The sequence below is a fragment of the Balaenoptera borealis genome, assembly GCF_965194805.1.
Source record: "Balaenoptera borealis genome assembly, chromosome: 4".
Lineage (NCBI taxonomy): Eukaryota > Metazoa > Chordata > Mammalia > Artiodactyla > Balaenopteridae > Balaenoptera > Balaenoptera borealis.
This window is the reverse complement of record NC_138861.1, coordinates 85,207,788-85,227,901: the sequence shown is the minus strand read 5'-3', so window position 1 is coordinate 85,227,901 and position 20,114 is coordinate 85,207,788. Positions and strand designations below refer to the sequence as shown.

At 42.8% G+C, this 20,114-nt stretch overlaps 1 protein-coding gene across 17 annotated transcripts in view; it reads right to left on the bottom strand.

Annotated features, from left to right (window-relative positions):
- Positions 1–20,114, bottom strand: part of APBB2 (amyloid beta precursor protein binding family B member 2) — a 360,572-nt gene that overhangs the window by 107,503 nt on the left and 232,955 nt on the right. For 14 of the 17 annotated variants that reach the window (XM_082390548.1, XM_082390549.1, XM_082390542.1 and 11 more), the window contains one exon: positions 7,546–7,754. In XM_082390548.1, the coding sequence (XP_082246674.1) occupies positions 7,546–7,754 (209 nt within the window). The remainder of the gene's footprint in view (positions 1–7,545; positions 7,755–20,114) is intronic. The other 3 variants (XM_082390539.1, XM_082390535.1, XM_082390538.1) reach the window with 1 other exon arrangement.

Genomic DNA, 20,114 nt, shown 5'->3' with positions numbered 1-20,114 from the left:
GGCACATCCTTATGAACTTGTTCCACTTGTCAGGAAAATCTCTTTTCTTGAATAATAAATCAATAAGAGAAACTCTTCCACTAAGTAACTTTACAACTAAAGTTCTTTGAAAATGAGACGGTAGTACTGACCCATAACTTCTGCACACAACACAATTTTTAAAGCCACTTGAAGCAAGAAGCAGTGAAGATCAAATGTCCCAGGTGTTGAAAAATGCATTTATTTGGCTCTGAAGGCCTCTCTGAAGGCATGGCCATTGCAAATTTGGATCCATTATCACTTCTACACAGTTGGTGTCATTGTTGCTTTCTTTGCTGGACCAGGCACCCAACCTGCAGTTTTTCAAACTAAAACAGAACTTGGACCACTGTGTTTATTTATTTTTTTAAAATAATCTCTTTTACTGAGCACAGAGCAGGAATGCTGTCCAGCCCCTCACCTCTTTCCTCACTCCGTCCCCAAAAGCAGTGTTCAGTTTTTACTGAGGAGAAAATATTACAGGAAAATCTTAACCTGTCAGCTGTGGCGACCTATGAACCCCCTGAAATGGATGTGGGGTTTTGTGCAAGTGCATTTTTATCCCCAACTTTTCTGTTTTCAGAAGGGCCAGTGACCGAAAAATGTTTAGAGTTACCATCATAGGGGGATTAATAAACACTCACGATAAGGACTTGAAATATCAAGTACAAAATAAAATTTTAAGCTAAAATTTCTTTTTAAAAAAGAAAACAAGCCTATTGGGTCCCAAATTGTCATCATCATTTACACGTGAGCATTATTTGGTTTTCATTTAGGTTGAACTTTGAAAATGTAATCAGATGGTGAATTAGGAAGATTCAAGATAATTGTGCTCTTGTGAAGACATTTTTAAAAAGGCATGCGTGTCTGACAAAGGGAATCTGATATCAGAAATTGTACCCAAAAGACACTGTGTTAGGACTACAAAGAGTGGAAGAAGAGCATTTTTTAAAACAAGTATTCAGAAAAGGCTTTGGCATTTTATCAAACACTTCTCTATACGTGTGTGTTTAAATTTTTTTATGTATTTACTCTTTGGATGTAGGAGTCCCTGTAAAGTAAAAGTTGATTATAGTTCTAAGACTGCATGAATCTAGCCCTCATGCTACGGAGACATGAGTCAGCTGGCAAACTTCCAACAGTCACCTTTTACAGATTTAAATAAACAAAGGCCCTATACAGTGATTTTGCAAAACCTTAAAATAACATAAGTATTCCTAAAGAAACCCTTTAGCACAAAACTCAAGCAAATAAAAATGGAAACTAACATTATATGCTATGAACAGGCCAAAGACCTTTTTTTCCTTCCCATGTTTAAAATTTTCATTGACATCGAAGATGAGAAACTTTCTCCTCCATTTAAGTGACTTTTTATTTTTTAAGTCAAGGGCAATGAAGGACAAAAACAATTTGTCCTAAATGTTAAGAACGATATATTCTATTCATCTATTTTTTTTTTTAATTAAGAAGAGAGAATACAACATTTTAGCTAATAATTTAAAGAAAAAAGACACCAACACAGATGCTTGGGTGGTACAGAAAGTCTGCAGTTTGGGTGATGGGAGTGAGAGATGAAAGAAGAGACAAAGAGAAAGACAATCAAAGAGGAAAAGGCAGGCGAGCAACATGCCCCAGGGAAGACAGACACAAAGAGAGGTAAAGGATAGCAGAGGAAGAACTGGGACCATCTTCCATGGCTAACAACCTCCAATCGGTCATCTCTCAGGCAATGCAGCTAAAGCCTTGCACAGCTGAGAGATGGTAGTGTCAGAGTTATGGCTGGGGACACACCCTCCTGGTGCTTGTCTTGACCTTGGCCAGCCTGCAGCACCCCTTATCCTGATTACGGTGATGACACTCAGGTTCTCGAGAGCCCTGGAGCCCTAGCTCCTCAGAGACAGTGGGGACTGACCCAGTGCCTGGAGCACGGCACCTGCCATGACCCTTCATGACCTTTCAGCATGGCACCCTCATGACCTACTAAGGGAATCAATCTGACTGTATAGCCTTGACTACTGAGAGTTTTCTTCTTCCATATTTTTCTTCTGGGATCTTAGAAGACTTCCCACCAGAGTGTGGACAGAGTGAGGTCAAGAACATGAGCCCTTAGCCCACGGGCTGGCTGCCTGAAAGTGCCCAGGAATAGCAGTGTCCTTATCTCTACTAAGGCATTTGTAAGAATAAAAAGTTTGAGAGCCTAGGGACTACAAAGGGTTATGAATTACGCTTCGTAATCCTCTTTCGTCAAGCCTTGAGCCTTGGTATGTGTAGCCTTGATGATAAATGGCAGAGTACCTGGAATTCTGGAATTCCAAGGAATAGGCCAGTCAATGTTAATGAGCACTGAATCCATATATGTGTGTATATTTTTTCCTCCTTTTAAAACTGCTTTCTGTGTTTTGCTGGATGCAACACTATCAAAAGAACAGTTATGGTTTATCATGCAAATAAAATCCAGAGAAGTTAAAAAAAAGAATCTAACTAGAAGACAAACTGACAAATGCTTGTGCAACTAAATTAGTCTCTGTGAACAGCAGCACTATTTAGAAACTAGAGGAGAATCAGGAGACCTGGGTCTCTAGTGCTGGCTCTGCTGCTACAGCAAGTCAACTAAGAGCTCCCTCCACTACAAAGTCGGTTTATTCCTTCATTCAGCAAACATTTTTTTTTTCATTCAGCAAACATTTAATGAACATTGCCACGTACCAGGCACTGTGCCAGGTGCCGAGCACACAAGATGAGGGGGGCAGGTCCCAACCCCCCCCCCAACCCCGCAAAAGGGAGGCGGACATGCCTCAAGTAAGAATACTACAAAGAGACACAATGTAATAAAGGTTAAAGGGCTTTCAAAGCAGACGGGTGAGAACAATCCTTCCCAGGAGATGCTAGCGGGAAGCCAAAGAATTGAAGGGGAAGTGACATATAAGTAAAAACAGGGAGACTAGATTCGCTAGAAGACCAGCTCTTGTACTCACTCAGAATTTCCTGGAACGCTTATGATAAAGGCAGATTCTCAGGCCCTACCCTTAGAGAGTCTAGCTCAGTGGCCTGGGGTAAAAATAAGGAAACTTAGCATGTTCTACAAGCCCCAGAGGACATGCTGGCCGTCGTCCTTGGCTCACAGGCTGAGAAATACTGCCGTAGCATTCACTAGGCCCTTCTCAAAGGTTCTTGCCAGCTCTAAAATGTCATGATTACTTGATCAGGTCAAGAAGTTCAGTAAAATGATGACAGACTGGCCCCTTTATGTTGTTTGTCTTATTTCAAAATGTATGTGAAAATCCGTAGGTTCTAATGCAATACGTGGGTTTTGCCCCTCCTGGGGAGTTAGCTGCTCAGGCCCCTCCCAGACTCCAGAGGCAATGCAGCAAGAACAGAGTGAATTGTGATCAAGAAGAGATCACGGTCCTGAGAAACAATTCGACCTTCCCTTGCTTCAGACCCACTTGCTCCTCCATACTCTCATCCTTAAAGAACTTGGAAACACCTGCTGGAAAGATTCTAAGTAAGACTTGCTTATGGGCCAACAGTTATTCATTACAATATTTTGCGTAGCTCCCTCTTCTCTCTAAAATTCAACATCTAAGTAACTTGGAACAAACTGATGGGCTGGGGGGAGATCATCTTTGGGCCAAATTTCAACAGCAAATGCTTCCCGGCCAGTTTATAAACTTTCAAAAATACTGCTGGCGTATGCAGAGGGAACATTATGCGCTGCGCCTAACACTTCCCTGGTGAACTTTGGAATGTGAAATGTAAAATTTTCAAACTGTAAGGAAGCCTTCCGTCCTAAACTTTTGTGAAGCTGAGTCAACAGATTTGGCACTTACTTTTTTTTTAAGCCAGCTCAGGAAAAATCTGTATAAAATATGCGTTTCTAACGCGACATATTACAAGCTTCTTCTCGCCCTTAACATTTTGCTTTCTCTCATGTTTCCGAATTAGTCAAAATAGATTCTATTTAGGGACCAAAGAAATGGCATCAAAGATATAATCATTTCTCTTCAACTGTTATTAGCACCTGAGACAATGTTATCAAGAGAAGTCATTTTCTAGAAGGTGCTGCATATGTCACCGCCCTCCCCTGGAGTGAGATGAAGCCATTCAAGGCTCTCCAAGCCCCGATACACACATAGTGAAACCTGGGGTAGGGGCAGGGGCCAGCAGACCTCCATTCAGGCTTGACTCCACTAGGTATTAGGTGTGTGATCCTGGGCAAGCTCCCTCACCTCTCTGTGTGAGTTGTCAAATGTAAAAAGGTAATGACAACTGTCGTACAGATGCATAGGGTTTTATGAGGAGTAAGGAGACAAGGCATGAAGCTGGCGCCCTAAACACTCGATTACCCTTAGTGCTTCTACTTTAATATCCGTGTCAGCACCTGCCGGACCTGGGAACGTAGCAGTCTGTGTCTTCCCCCACCTCTCCCCTTCCTCTCCTCTCTACCTATCTGCTCATCCCTTTGCCCCTAGGATTTTAATGTATTGCCTTTTAAATCTGCTTGGTTCTTTGACTTAGTGGATGGCCTGATGTCCAGGGGAAAAAATGTACATGAAGCAAACAACCGAAATGTTGATCCAAAGAACATCTATCCCATTGGTCTATTTAAAGTGCTGGGGGACTTCCCTGGTGGCGCAGCGGTTAAGAATCCGCCTGCCAGTGCAGGGGACACGGGTTCGATCCCTGGTCCGGGAAGATCCCACATGCCACAGAGCAACTAAGCCTGTGCGCCACAACTACTGGGCCTGCGCTCAAGAGCCCGCGAGTCACAACTACTGAAGCCCGCGTGCCACAACTACTGAAGCCTGTGCGCCCAGAGCCCTTGTTCCTCAACAAGAGAAGCCACCACAATGGGACGCCTGGGCAACGCCACGAAGAGTAGCCCCCGCTCGCTGCAACTAGAGAAAAGCCCGTGCAGCAATGAAGACCCAACGCAGCCAAAAATAAATAAATAGAATTAATAAAAAAAAATAAAGAGCTGGGAATGAGCCTCTCTCTGAAACTTCAAAAAACTACACATCTGTCAACACGTTTCTTGGAGGGATAAGGCTTTGTCCAACACGACGGCAACAGAAGAGAGGAACGGAACCATCCTGCCACCCTGACGCCACTTGCCTACCGGTTACTCAACTCACGGAGCCTCGGTTACCTCTTCTCTTAAGTGGGAAACATAATTAATAGCTGTCATCTCTGCCGCGTGAAGAGTCTTGAAGGGGCCAAGTGAAGTGACGTTTATGAAAATACCCTGAAAGCCACAAAAAGTCATGAAGAGCAGCCGGGAGGCTGACCCGTGGGGATGTGATGGAAACACTGAACTCCAGGAGAGCAAGTGAGGCAGGCGGCCATAGGACACACAGTCTGAGCCTGGGAAGGGGGGCTAGGCAGCGAGCGGGAGGGGGTGGAAGCAGGCATGGACGGGGCAGAGCAGGCAACAGTGGGCATCGGAAGGCGGCTCCGGGATGAGAAGAGGACTCTGCTTCCCAGTAATTATCCCCAGGGCCAGCAGCCCACCTGTGCCGCGTTCTTCCTGAGACTTTTCGCAGAAAACATGAAAGTGGAAGTCTACCATATTAATCAAAGAAGTAAAAATCCGAGCCACATAAACCTCGGGATGCCCTCCTTGGGCTTCACCCCACCCATGCCTCGGCCTCAGGAGGTGGGCTTCGAGACGAACTTCATTTCTTCCACATACAGAGGAGAAGAGATTCACTGAACAGAAATGGTATCTCAAAGTTAGTCTGAGTTCCTCACCTCTGGACCAAGAGAAAGCAGGTAGGCTGAGATCTCGGAGCCAGGGAAGCCAAGTGAGAAGAACTCTGACCTGGAATTCAAGGAGGATTCGGGAACCCTGCGTTCTAGAGCCAGTGTGGCTGCTGGTCACTGGCCTCTCTGTGCCTCGGTTTCCCTGTCTGTAACGGACAGACACTGGTGCCAATGCCCCCTTCCCAACCGGGCATTCTCTGGTTACGGGGCACTCCCTGGGGGTGAAGATGGTAAAGGGTTACAATAAAGGGGATGGAGCCCTGGAATGGAGAAAGATTCTAACAGAGATGCCAAGAGCCAAGCAGTACAGGTGAAGAAGGAAGAGGAACTCTGTGCCTCAGTGAGAGCCCAGGGACGTCCCGGCCCGCTCAGCCCCTGGGAGGCCACTCTGCGGTCCAGGGAGAAATGCCAAGAGGTAACGGGGCCGGAATGGAAGAGGGTTCCGCTTCACGCTGAGCTCCACGAGCAGCAGGTTGTGTTGGGTCATCTTCACCCCCCAGCACACCTCACGTAAGGCGAATAAATCGACTGAATGGGATGTGCCCTGAGAGTAGGAATATTACGCTGATAAAAAGTTATCAAAATCACCCAGTGATAAGCAACAAAATCCTAAGTGATTCAGTGGAACTGAAGCACATATCTGATCATCAGGGCCAAGTACCAACAAACCAAGGCCCTGGTCTATCAACCGGGCCTATAGCTCGCCTCAACCCGTCCCTTGAAAGATGGAGAATTTGAGGCCCAGGTGGGGTGAGATGCCGAAGCCCAGTAACGGCAGGAATGTGGCTGGAATGTAGGTCTATCCTGCCTCCCAGAGAAGAGCAAGTAAATAATGGAAGATGTTGTTTACTTTTAAAGACAGGAAGGGAAGGGTGATAACAGCGGCAAATATGTAGAGAAACTTTGGGGTAAGAGATGCAGTTCAAATGCCTTCCATGTCCTCAAAGTAGAAGAAAATGAGTTGTTTAAAGAGAAGAAGACTGTGATCAAAAAAAGGCAGAAGTGCCCGTGTGTTAGGAAAGAAACTTTTCTCCAGGAAAGCCATTACTTAACTCTGACCTTTTTCCACTGTAATTCTCTTCAATATTTAGTTATCAGGACTCACAAAGGTTCACTGCAGGGATCTTTGTATTAATAAATACCACGATGGAATTTTTTAATGCCTCAATTCTTTGTTTAAACATCAGATTTCATCCTCAGGGACAGAACAAATTTATACTGCTAATTATTTCTAAAACAATGTCACTTCTGCTAAATAAGCAGATCCTCTTTTTTTTTTTTTTTATTAGAAATTAAGCATTTAAGGGCTCTCAAGGGTTATTCCTGCAGACATTCTCTCCATGCAGTCAAATGAGCCCACGGATATTAATAAGATATGCAGTAATTATAACACATCTGGCCAAGAGACATTCTTCTGTGTGTAAATATTTTATGGAACCAGCACCATGCAACAGCACCTACAGAGTAAATTACTGCCTCAGTGAGCCCCAGGGAATCTTAACCACTTCTCATTAATCAGCCTCTCTTACTTTCTGTACCTGAAATGGTGTTTCAAGAGACCAAAAGCCATTAAAAAAATGAAAACATCCCTGAAAGATGGTATTAACACTATTCACTAAGAGGAAGCATTTCGGTTTCAAATGCAACATGCATGAAAATCAAAAGCTTACCTTGGTGACCTGTTGGGGCAGAAGCAATGAGTCTAAAGAGAAATCACAAGTTACATCCACTCTACTAAGCCATCAAAAAGACACTCCATTTTACCTCGTTCTCTGGGGTGGGAGATGGCGTTACAGAACTAAGGGACCCTTTCCTAGAACCCTGAAGATCTGCTGGGATGGAGACAGGGCGTTCCCACTGAGTCGTCCCTGTTGGTATGTGCCAATAATAGGTCCCAGCGATGTCACTGATTCTTTTCCAACCAGGTGGCAAATCCGGATCAGTCTGAAAGGAGTGATCAGTCCATATATCTGCTGGAAAATGGAAAAAAAGAGAGGGTTTTATTAAAAGAGGAAGCAATTGCAGTCTTCCAATTTTACTACCAACAGTCAGGAGAATTCCACAGGCAGATGTGTCCATAGCCCAAATGAGAACTAAAGCCATCCTATGGACACGAAGTATGGAAAGAGGGGGAATACGGAAAGAAACATGGAAAGAACTGGAAGGTTGACACTTGAGAACATGGATATAAAGGACCCATTATCAAGTCATCTTACAGCTCCAAGGACCCTACGAACGAACAGGCTAAAGCTCCATTAGTCAGAATCAACTACCCAAGCAAAATTTGCAAGGTTACACACAAAACCTACTGTATCCCTTTGTACATTTGTAAGATTTACTGTCTGGGATCATATATCATTCCCAGCAATGAGTACAACTCTAATGTTTTTTAACTGCTTTCTGGATGCATTACTGGATTTATGAGTACTGGATTTATACCTTTCATTTGCTTTAACAACTCCTCCCATTTGATTGTAAACATCTACAAAGTAGCCATGTCTTTTGTAATACTCTAGAATTCTAAACTGCACACAGAAGATTCCCAAGGAGGGCAGACTGAAAAAGCCTTGGAATTCGAAAAGGAACCAGACTGACTCTAAAAACTGGCCAGTAATATAAATGCATGAAGGAGGACAGGTGTGGGATACAATAGAGAATGGTGAGGACTGTGGCAAACTGGTAGGCATGTGCAAAGTCCAAAGGCATTTAAATTCAAAAAATAATTTTTTAAGAACTGTATGTGTGTGTGTGTGGGAAATAAAATACATCTACTGGGCAATTTCAGTCACCCCTGGCTTATATCAATATTTTATTAATTAACTGGATAACTATTTGTTTTTAAAAATCTCATTTTTGGCCTTCTTTGAGTTGAGTATGAAATGGATTAAGGTGCTAGAGAACAGAGGAGAGACATGAGGAAGCAGAGTAAGAAATCCATAGAGAGGGAGGCATAATGGAGGAATCGCAGGCGGCTATTATCAACATACATAGGTAGAAAAACTTAATAAACTTGTGCTCTAAATCTGGGGATCACTTCATTCTAAGGATGAGGTCCTTTTCTATGTGGTCATTCACAAGAGGCTGGAGCCGTTACAGCAATTTAAATGAGAAAGTACGTGGGCCTTGCTCTCAGCAAATGTCACTGCATCATGTGGGCTGGCGTCACTGAGGAAAAGAAAAAAAGAAACCAAACAAAGTAGTTGATTAAGGCTATGGGCACAGATGTGCATTCATGCGGTTGTTTAGCATCCCAGCATTCACTTTTCTCATTTAAATCTGCCAGAGGCAAAACTGCCACTTGTCTCAAATTATGATGGAAATTTCCCCTCCCCCTACAGGAAATTAAGCATGATTAAATAATTTCAAGTTACCCAGATCTTTCAGAAACAACTCGAAACAAACACGTGCATACACTCCTGTGTCCTGTCTCCGTTTTAGGGGGTGAGACGGTTGTTTCTGCTGTTATTTTGTTTTAAATATTTCAACTGGGATGGGAAAGGTAAAACACACAGGTCTTGGTATTAAGTTGGAGAAAACCCTACCAAGGGTGTTCCCTTGTCCAATTCTAGCAGCTCACAGACAACGAGCTCGAGATGGAAACTAAAAGGACATAAAGAGGATGCTAGTTACCGTTTCTGTTGTTTTTAAGGTCTGAGGGCCTGAATTTACACACGTATATCCCCGTTGTCTCTACAGCTGGGACATTAGCATACATGAAGAATAGCTACATACCACTATGAGAATATGAAATCACATCAGACCAAGGGCAGAGACCAAGGTCAGCAGTCTTCAGGTGTGGCTTTCCAAAGTGGTTGAGAGGGGCCTTGGGCTGCATGGCAGAAAGTGGTCTGTTCTGTTTCAACCAGACCCATTCACTTATATTTGGTTTATATTTTGAATTTCTGGTGAGATTTTGTTGGAATAAAAATTACAAGGGGGGTTATTCTGTTGCTAAAAATTGGTGATGATGAGATGATGATGATGGAGGAAGTGAGGTGGGCACGTCTACAATATTATCAGCAGTTCAGAATCATTTATAGAATCCCTTCCACATCACCCTACCCTAGTTGTAAGCAATGTAAGCCCCGTGAGGGCAGGCAGACATTATCTCTGTCATGTTCACCATCATATTTCCAACACCTAGCATGGCAGGTGTTCAATTACAATGAGCTGGATGAATGGAGGATAGATGGTGGATGGATGGATAGACAGATGGGTAGACAGAAGAAAGGAAGATAAGAAGGAAGAATGCACAAAGAAGGAAGGAGAAATAAGTGAATGAAGTCCTGAATGATGGGAATTGAACTTGGCGCTTAGCAAAAGAAGAATTCTGAAGAAATCAGTTCTGTGTAATTTCATAAAACAGAGCAACTTCACAAGGCTCGGGAATACTAGCTTCTAGTTAAGAGCATGTCTACTTCCCTTGAAGGCATATGTGAATGTTGTTATGGACAAAAAGAAATACAATACGATAAACTGGAAAGAGTCCTGGGCTGGAGGTGAGATTTTGTTTCTTTTTTTTATTGATAGGTTCCACAGGAACAGCAAGAAATATGCCTTCTGAGGCACCTCAGTGCCATTACACTTCATTTTGTTCAATCTTCAAAGCCCCAATATGCTTTGTTTTCCTACATAAAACTATGTACACATTTAAATAAGTACCCTGGACCTTATTCAACAGGTCAGTGGTTTTCAAATGTTATCAAATTGGGGAGAAGGACAGTGGTGCAGGTAGGTGGAATTCCAGGCCTGTCCAGAGTCTTTTGACTGTTGCAGCAACATTTTTATCTGTTTTAAATATTGGTCTTGTATGCATGATTTTCCTTGAAAACAGGGATTAGTTGAATGCTCACATCAATCCCACCAGAAGGTAAGAGTGGGAATAATAGCCAGCCAAGACAAGAAGGCGGGCCTTTCAAGGCTTAAACCCAAGTTCTCTTAATGCTGCCATGAGGTTCTCAGGAGCCGTTAACAACTGTGCTGTTATTTACAGTAAAAGTAACAGGGATGCTGATGTGGGCTGTGGGCTGAAATACCCAGCTGCTTTATTGTTTCTTTATTGCAGGAGCTCGTGGAGTGTCCACTGCTGCCCTATGAAGGACACACTATGGTTATCCCATTTCTAAGGCTCGGAGAGGACAGCAGTTTGGTTTAAAGCCAAGGGGGTAAACTATGCCCCTACGTAGAAATGGATGTTACTTTTTCAGAGATCTGAGAAAAATCAGTTGTGGTCAGCTTGGGGGAATTTAGAAGGTGTATAAACGGGGCAGGGGCCGGGGTGGGGGGGGGCACATAAGAAAGGACACAATGGCTTCAAGTCTGAGGCTATGAGACCGGCCAGCTGACCTGACCAAGGTCACAGAGTTGGTGAGTGAGGGCACCAAGATGTGCCCTGGAGACTAGGTACATCCATGCAAGGACACTTCCAATACAGGCTTTGCATAGGGTCCTCCCTTCCGTGTCTCCCTCCCTAATTCTGCATCCAGCAAACCCAGGCAGCCACCTCAGCTGGTCCATGGATCTGCAGCCTCTCCCACTGGAAACTCGAGGATCATATTCCACACCCAGGCACACAGCAGAGACTGAGATCCCACCTATTTCTCCCTCCTCCCTTCCCTACAGGATCTCACAGCTAAGAAGCTTTATGGTCTCCTGTCATGTCATCACTGCATCACTGCATCACTGCATCTTGCTGAAGGCGCCTTCAAGGAGAAGAGGGAAAGGGGAACACGGTTCAGTGGTAAGAGCAGAAAGCTATAGATATCCTTTCTAAGTGGCTCTGTGGCCCACGCTGTCGTCTGCAGTTTTGTTCCAGAAGCAGGGCCTGGAAGTCGGAGTGTAAAAATAGCAAGGCCGAGAGCCCCAGAAAGTCTCTCTTGTGCTGGGAGCCTCTTGGGCCAAGAGCAATACTTGGCATAGAAACAAGGAGCCCGTCTATGAGCAGCAAGGACCCGCCCCTTCCAGCCGCCTTGGGCGCCGGTGCCGCTGCCGGCCTGGTTCCACCTCTACCACTTCTCTCCTGCTCTCCTCCCCGGTGGGGTCTGTGTGTGAAGCAAGCCTGCCTCTCATCACCCTCTCCCCTGGGCTCACTTGCAGGAACGGCAGGGTCAAATGAAAACGAATTAGCGTCTAGCAGCAGCTGGAAATCTCCCCTCTTGCTCCGGAGGCCACAGGAAGGAGGGATGGGTGAGCTGGGATTCTAAATTTGGCAACGTCTGCAGTGTAGAGCACAAGAGGCCTCCCCCTGGTCCTCTTAATGGCACTCACTCCCTTCCTTGAGAGTTGTATACCCAGTGCCTTCAGTGCGCACGGCAGGGGGTGAGCACCTTGTGAGGAAAGAGGAGACATTAACTCATTCAACAAATATTTCCTGTCTGCTCTGTGCCAGGCATTGTTCTAGGGCTGGGGGGTGCAGAGTTCATCAGATAGACCGGGGCCCAGCATCCGTGAACTGGGGCAGTGGTTCTCAAGGTTCACAGTCACCTGGAGATCTGCTAGAACACAGATCGCTGGGTACTACCCCACCCCCCGCCAAGGTTCTGACTCAGTTGCTCTGGGGCGGGGCCCAAGAACCTGCATTTCTAACAGTTCCCAGGTGGTGCTGATCTCTTGCTGCTGGTTTTGGGACCACACTTTTAAGAACCATTGGCCTAGGAAAACAGAAAAGGTAATTAATCTTTTCCACCAAACTCCATCTAACTGCTGGCTCCAGAGAATAAAAAATGTGAATTATATTCAATCATTCTTTCATTTATTCACCCATTTATTCATTCATTCTCTTGCATTGAGGGCCTCCAATACATTCCAAGCACTATTCTAGAAGCTGAGAATACAGTAATGAATAAAAGAGGCAATTCAGGTATAATGGGATCAATTGTGTCTGGGGATACGGTGGGCTATTTGGATAGGATGGCCTGAGGAAGGAACAATGTCACCCTAAACTAGAAGGGGCACCAGCCTTGGGAAGAGACAAGAGAACAGCACTCCTGGAAGACGGAACAGCAAGTGCAAAGGCCATGTGGCAGGGAAGAGCCTGTTGTGTCATTACAACAGAAAGTCACTGAATGAGAGGTGAGTGGTCTAGGATAAGATTTAAGGCCATAAGGGCTAAGGATTCACCCTCTATGCAAAGGCAAGCTCTTGCAGCTCTTGTGTGGTCTGTGTTTTCAAAATCAGAAGAGTAATCTGCACAATGCTCCCATTCTTAGAGAAGAAAAACCTCTCTCTTCGGAAGTCTTAGCTGCAGCTACTGCTGGCTTCTCTTTTGAGCACTGTTATTCCAGAGGGAGCCAGATGCCTTAATCCAAACTACCTGAATTTAGCTTTAAAACACTTTCTCCGGTCACCGGTGGTCTGCTTCCTTTGCCTCTCTCTCTTCTTTCCTAACTCACTACTTAGTCCCTTTATTTTTTCTGGACCTAGAACTTCCTTGTCAGAAAACAGCAAGAAGGCTCTTCATTCCCTCCAGCTTCACCAGCGACTTCTGAAGACAAGAGCGTGGAGCCAGGACTCCAGGTCTGGATCATTTATTACAGGTTGGCTGAGGGTTCCAGGCAGCATACAGAGGCTGTTCAGAACCCGGGGTGAAACTGTCCGCAGTCAAAGGAACTGGCAAAAACAATGACTGTGGAAACAAGGGAATGAGCCCCAAATGTCCAAAATCTGTGAGCTCTCAGAAATCTGAGCCGCTGGCCTGCCAGACAGAGGGGAGGAAAGCTGACCTAAAACAGTTTCAGGGCCCCTGCTATTTCTTGATATTTATTTGCAGGGCATATTTGGGACCCTGAAGTGTCTATCACAGCCTCAGAAAAATTACACATTGTACTCACTTGAGCTTTCCTGTGGTTGCATCCTTTTTACAGCTGTAATAAACCTCTTAACAGTTTTGGGAGTGTTGATTTTCTAACTCTTTTTCCCTATTTTCCTTTAAAAAAATTAACATTAAGATATTTAGTGTCCCTGAAATACACAGTTATTTGTAACTGAGGATTTTTCTGTTAAAGATTCGTTTTTTTTTCTTTGAATTTTTTTTAATTTATTTTTTTATATAGCAGGTTCTTATTAGTTATCTATTTTATATGTATTAGTGTATACATGTCAAACCCAATCTCCCAATTCATCACACCACCACCACCACCCCCGCCCCGGCACTTTCCCCCCTTGGTGTCCATACGTTTGTTCTCTACATCTGTGATTCAATTTCTGCCCTGCAAACCAGTTCATCTGTACCATTTTTCTAGGTTCCACATATATGCGTTAATATACCATATTTGTTTTTCTCTTTCTGACTTACTTCACTCTGTATGACAGTCTCTAGGTCCATCTACGTCTCTACAAATGACCCAATTTCATTCCTTTTTATGGCTGAGTAATATGCCACTGCATATATGTACCACAACTTCTTTATCCATTCATCTGTATATGGGCATTTCGGTTGCTTCCATGACCTGGCTATTGTAAATAGTGCTGCAATGAACATTGGGGTGCATGTGTCTTTTTGAATTATGGTTTTCTCTGGGTATATGCCCAGGAGTGGGATTGCTGGGTCATATGGTAATTCTATTTTTAGTTTTTTAAGGAACCTCCATACTGTTCTCCATAGTGGCTGTATCAATTTACATTCCCACCAACAGCACAAGAGGGTTCCCTTTTCTCCACACTCTCTCCAGCATTTGCTGTTTGTAGATTTTCTGATGATGTCCATTCTAACTGGTGTGAGGTGATACCTCACTGTAGTTTTGATTTGCATTTCTCTAATAATTAGTGATGTTGAGCAGCTTTTCATGTGCTTCTTGGCCATCTGTATGTCTTCTTTGGAGAAATGTCTACTTAGGTCTTCTGCCCATTTTTTGATTGGGTTGTTTTTTAATATTGAGCTGCATGAGTTGTTTATATATTTTGGAGATTAATCCTTTGTCCATTGATTCGTTTGCAAATATTTTCTCCCATTCTGAGGGTTGTCTTTTTGTCTTGTTTGTAGTTTCCTTTGCTTTGCAAAAGCTTTTAAGTTTCATTAGGTCCCATTTGTTTATTTTTGTTTTTATTTCCATTACTCTAGGAGGTGGATCAAAAAAGATCTTGTTGTGATTTATGTCAAAGAGTGTTCTTCCTATGTTGTCCTCTAAGAGTTTTATAGTGTCTGGTCTTACATTTAGGTATCTAATCCATTTTGAGTTTATTTTTGTGTATGGTGTTAGGGAGTGTTCTAATTTCATTCTTTTACATGTAGCTGTCCAGTTTTCCAAGCACCACTTATTGAAGAGACTGTCTTTTCCTCCATTGTATATCCTTGCCTCCTTTGTCATAGATTAGTTGACCATAGGTGCATGGGTTTATCTCTGAGCTTTCTATCCTGTTCCATTGAACTATATTTCTGTTTTTGTGTCAGTACCATATTGTCTTGATTACTGTAGTTTGTAGTATAGTCTGAAGTCAGGGAGTCTGATTCCTCCAGCTCCATTTTTTTCCCTCAAGACTGCTTTGGCTTTTCGGGTCTTTTGTGTCTCCATATAAATTTTACGACTTTTTGTTCCAGTTCTGTAAAAAATGCCATTGGTAATTTGATAGGGATTGCATTGAACCTGTAGATTGCTTTGGGTAGTATAGTCATTTTCACAATATTGATTCTTCTAATCCAAGAACATGGTATATCTCTCCATCTGTTTGTGTCATCTTTGATTTCTTGCATCAGTGTCTTATAGTTTTCTGAGTACAGGTCTTTTACCTCCTTAGGTAGGTTTATTCCTAGGTATTTTATTCTTTTTGTTGCAATGGTGAATGGGATTGTTTGCTTAATTTCTCTTTCTGATCTTTGGTTGTTAGTGTATAGGAATCCAAGAGATTTCTGTGCGTTAATTTTGTATCCTGCAACTTTACTAAATTCATTGATTAGCTCTAGTAGTTTTCTGGTGGCATCTTTAGGATTCTCTATGTATAGTATCATGTCATCTGCAAACAGTGACAGTTTTACTTCTTCTTTTCCAATTTGTATTCCTTTTATTTCTTTTTCTTCTCTGACTGCCATGGCTAGGACTTCCAAAACTATGTTGAATAATAGTGGTGAGAGTGGACATCCTTGTCTTGTTCCTGATCTTAGAGGAAATGCTTTCAGTTTTTCAACATTGAGAATGATGTTTGCTATGGGTTTGTCATATATGGCTTTTATTACGTTGAGGTAGGTCCCCTCTATACCCACTTTCTGGAGAGTTTTTTATCATAAATCGGTGTTGAATTTTGTCAAAAGCTTTTTCTGCATCTATTGAGACGATCATATGGTTTTTATTCTTCAATTTGTTAATATGGTGTATCACATTGATTGATTTGCATATATTGAAGAATCCTTGCATCCCTGGGATAAATCCCACTTGATCATGGTGTATGATCCTTTTAATGTGTTGTTGGATTCTGTTTGCTAGTATTTTGCTGAGGATTTTTGTATCTATATTCATCAGTGATATTGGTCTGTAATTTTCTTTTTTTGTAGTATCTTTGTCTGGTTTTGGTATCAGGGTGATGGTGGCCTCATAGAATGAGTTTGGGAGTGTTCCTTCCTCTGCAATTTTTTGGAAGAGTTTGAGAAGGATGGGTGTTAGCTCTTCTCTAAATGTTTGATAGAATTCACCTGTGAAGCCACCTGGTCCCAGACTTTTGTTCGTTGGAAGATGTTTAATCACAGTTTCAATTTCATTACTTGTGATTGGTCTGTTCATATTTCTATTTCTTCCTGGTTCAGTCTTGGAAGGTTATACCTTTCTAAGAATTTGTCCATTTCTTCCAGGTTGTCCATTTTATTTGCACAGAGTTGCTTGTAGTAGTCTCTTAGGATGCTTTGTATTTCTGCAGTGTCCGTTGTAACTTCTCCTTTTTCATTTCTAATTTTATTGATTTGAATCCTCTCCCTCTTTTTCTTGATGAGTCTGGCTAAAGGTTTACCGATTTTGTTTATCTTCTCAAAGAACCAGCTTTTAGTTTTATTGATCTTTGCTATCATTTTCTTTGTTTCTATTTCATTTATTTCTGCTCTGATCTTTATGATTTCTTTCCTTCTACTAACTTTGGGTTTTGTCTGTTCTTCTTTCTCTAGTTCCTTTAGGTGTAAGGTTAGATAGTTTGAGATTTTTCTAGTTTCTTGAGGTAGGCTTGTATTGCTATAAACCTCCCTCTTAGAACTGCTTTTGCTGCATCCCACAGGTTTGGGATCGTCATGTTTTCATTCTAATTTGTCTCTAGGTATTTTTTGATTTCCTCTTTGATTTCTTCAGTTATCTCTTGGTTATTTAGTAATGTATTGTTTAGCCTCCATGTGTTTGTGTTTTTATGTTTTTTCTCCCTGTAACTGATTTCTAATCTCATAGCATTGTGGTTGGAAAAGATGCTTGATATGCTTTCAATTTTCTTAAATTTACTGAGGCTTGATTTGTGACCCAAGATGTGATCAATCCTGGAGAATGTTCCGTGTGCACTTGAGAAGAAAGTGTAATCTGCTGTTTTTGGATGGAATGTCCTATAAATATCAATTAAATCTATCTGGTCTATTGTGTCATTTAAAGCTTCTGTTTCCTTATTAATTTTCTGTCTGGATGATCTGTCCATTGGTGGAAGTGAGGTGTTAAAGTCACCCACTATTATTGTGTTATTGCCGATTTCCTCTTTTATAGCTGTTAGCAGTTGCCTTATGTATTGAGGTGCTCCTATGTTGGGTGCATATATATTTATAATTATTATATCTTCTTCTTGGATTGATCCCTTGATCATTATGTAGTGTCCTTCCTTGTCTCTTGTTACAGTCTTTATTTTAAAGTCTATTTTATCTGATATGAGTATAGCTACTCCAGCTTTCTTTTGATTTCCATTTGCATGGAGTATCTTTTTCCATCCACTCACTTTCAGTCTGTATGTGTCCCTAGGTCTGAAGTGGGTCTCTTGTAGACAGCATATATATGGGTCTTGTTTTTGTATCCATTCAGTAAGCTTGTGTCTTTTGGTTGGAGCATTTAATCCATTCACGTTTAAGGTAATTATCGATATGAATGTTTCTATTACCATTTTCTTAATTGTCATTGGTTTGTTTTTGTAGGTCCTTTTCTTCTCTTGTGTTTCCCACTTAGAGAAGTTCCTTTAGCATTTGTTACAGAGCTGGTTTGGTGGTGCTGAATTCTCTTAGCTTTTGCTTGCCTGTAAAGCTTTTGATTTCTCCATCCAATCTGAATGAGATCCTTGCCGGGTAGAGTAATCTTGGTTGTAGGTTCTTCCCTTTCATCACTTTACATATATTGTGCCACTCCCTTCTGGCTTGTAGAGTTTCTGCTGAGAAATCAGCTGTTAACCTTATGGGAGTTCCCTTGTATGTTATTTGTTGTTTTTCCCTTGTTGCTTTCAATAATTTTTCTTTGTCTTTAATTTTTGCCAATTTGATTACTACGTGTCTCGGCGTGTTTCTCTTTGGGTTTACCCTGCCTGGGACTTTTCGCTTCCTGGACTTGGGTGGCTATTTCCTTTCCTATGTTAGGGAAGTTTTCGACTATAATCTCTTCAAAGATTTTCTCGGGTCCTTTCTCTCTCTCTTCTCCTTCTGGGACCTCTATAATGCGAATGTTGTTGCGTTTAATGTTGTCCCAGAGGTCTCCTAGGTTGTCTTCATTTCTTTTCATTCTTTTTTCTTTATTCTTTTCTGCTGCAGTGAATTCCACCATTCTGTCTTCCAGGTCACTTATCTTTTCTTCTGCCTCAGTTATTCTGCTACTGATTCCTTCTAGTGTATTTTTCATTTCAGTTATTGTATTGTTCATCTCTGTTTGTTTCTTCTTTAATTCTTCTGGTGTTTGTTCTTTAATTCTTCTAGGTCTTCGTTAAACATTTCTTGCATCTTCTTGATCTTAGCCTCCATTCTTTTTCCGAGGTCCTGGATCATCTTCACTATCATTATTCTGAATTCTTTTTCTGAAGGTTGCCTATCTCCACTTCATTCAGTTGTTTTTCTGGGGTTTTATCTTGTTCTTTCATCTGGTACAAAGTCCTCTGCCTTTTCATTTTGTCTGTCTTTCTGTGAATGTGGTTTTTGTTCCACAGGCTGCAGGATTGTAGTTCTTCTTGCTTCTGCTGTCTGCCCTCTGGTGGATGAGGCTATCTAAGAGGCTTATGCAAGCTTCCAGATGGGAGGGACTGGTGGTGGGTAGAGCTGACTGTTGCTCTGGTAGGCAGAGCTCAGTAAAACTTTAATCTCCTTGTCTGCTGATGGGTGGGGCTGGGTTCCCTTGTGTTGGTTGTTTGGCCTGAGGCGACCCAGCACTGGAGTCTACCCAGCTCTTTGGTGGGGCTAATGGTGGACTCTGGGAGGGCTCACGCCAAGGATTACCTCCCAGAACTTCTGCTGCCAGTGTCCTTGTCCCCATGGTGAGCCACAGCCACGCCCCGCCTCTGCAGGAGACCCTCCAACACTAGCAGGTAGGTCTGGTTCAGTCTCCGATAGGGTCACTGCTCCTTCCCCTGGGTCCTGATATGCACACTACTTTGTGTGTGCCCTCCAAGAGTGGAGTCTCTGTTTCCCCCAGTCCTGTTGAAGTCCTGCAATCAAATCCCTCTAGCCTTCAAAGTCTGATTTTCTAGGAATTCCTCCTCCTGCTGCCGGACCCCCAGGTTGGGAAGTCTGACGTGGGGCTCAGAACCTTCACTCCAGTGGGTGGACTTCTGTGGTATAAGTGTTCTCCAGTTTGTGCGTCACCCACCCAGCAGTTATGGGATTTGATTTTACTGTGATTGCGTCCCTCCTACCGTCTCAGTGCGGCTTCTCCTTTGTCTTTGGATGTGGGGTATCTTTTTTGGTGAGTTCCAGTGTCTTCCTGTCGATGACTGTTCAGCAGTTAGCTGTGATTCCGGTGCTCTCCCAAGAGGAAGTGAGCGTACATCCTTCTACTCCACCATCTTGAACCAAGCTCTGTTAAAGATTCTTGAGTAAATGTTCCAAGAACTCACTATTTAAATGGTTCTTAAATTTGGGCCTGGCAATACTGTATACTTTGTGTATTTTTATCAAGTGTTTTGGCATAAGATCAACACAATATTTCTTAATTTAAACTCACTGGGGACATAGCTTTTGCTGGGCTTACTCTATTAAATTTGTTTCAGGGCCACATTACTATCGCAGGCAGGAGCTGTGGAGACAGCGGACAGCCTTGAATCTCAGCTCCAATGCTGGCTAGCTGTGTGACCTCAGACAAACAGCTTAATTTCTAATGGCCTGTCTGCTTACTATGACAGAACTGATGACAGCTTCTGTGCCATACAGTTGATGTGGAACAGAGTGCCCAGAACAAAGCCGGCATGTAACAATCACT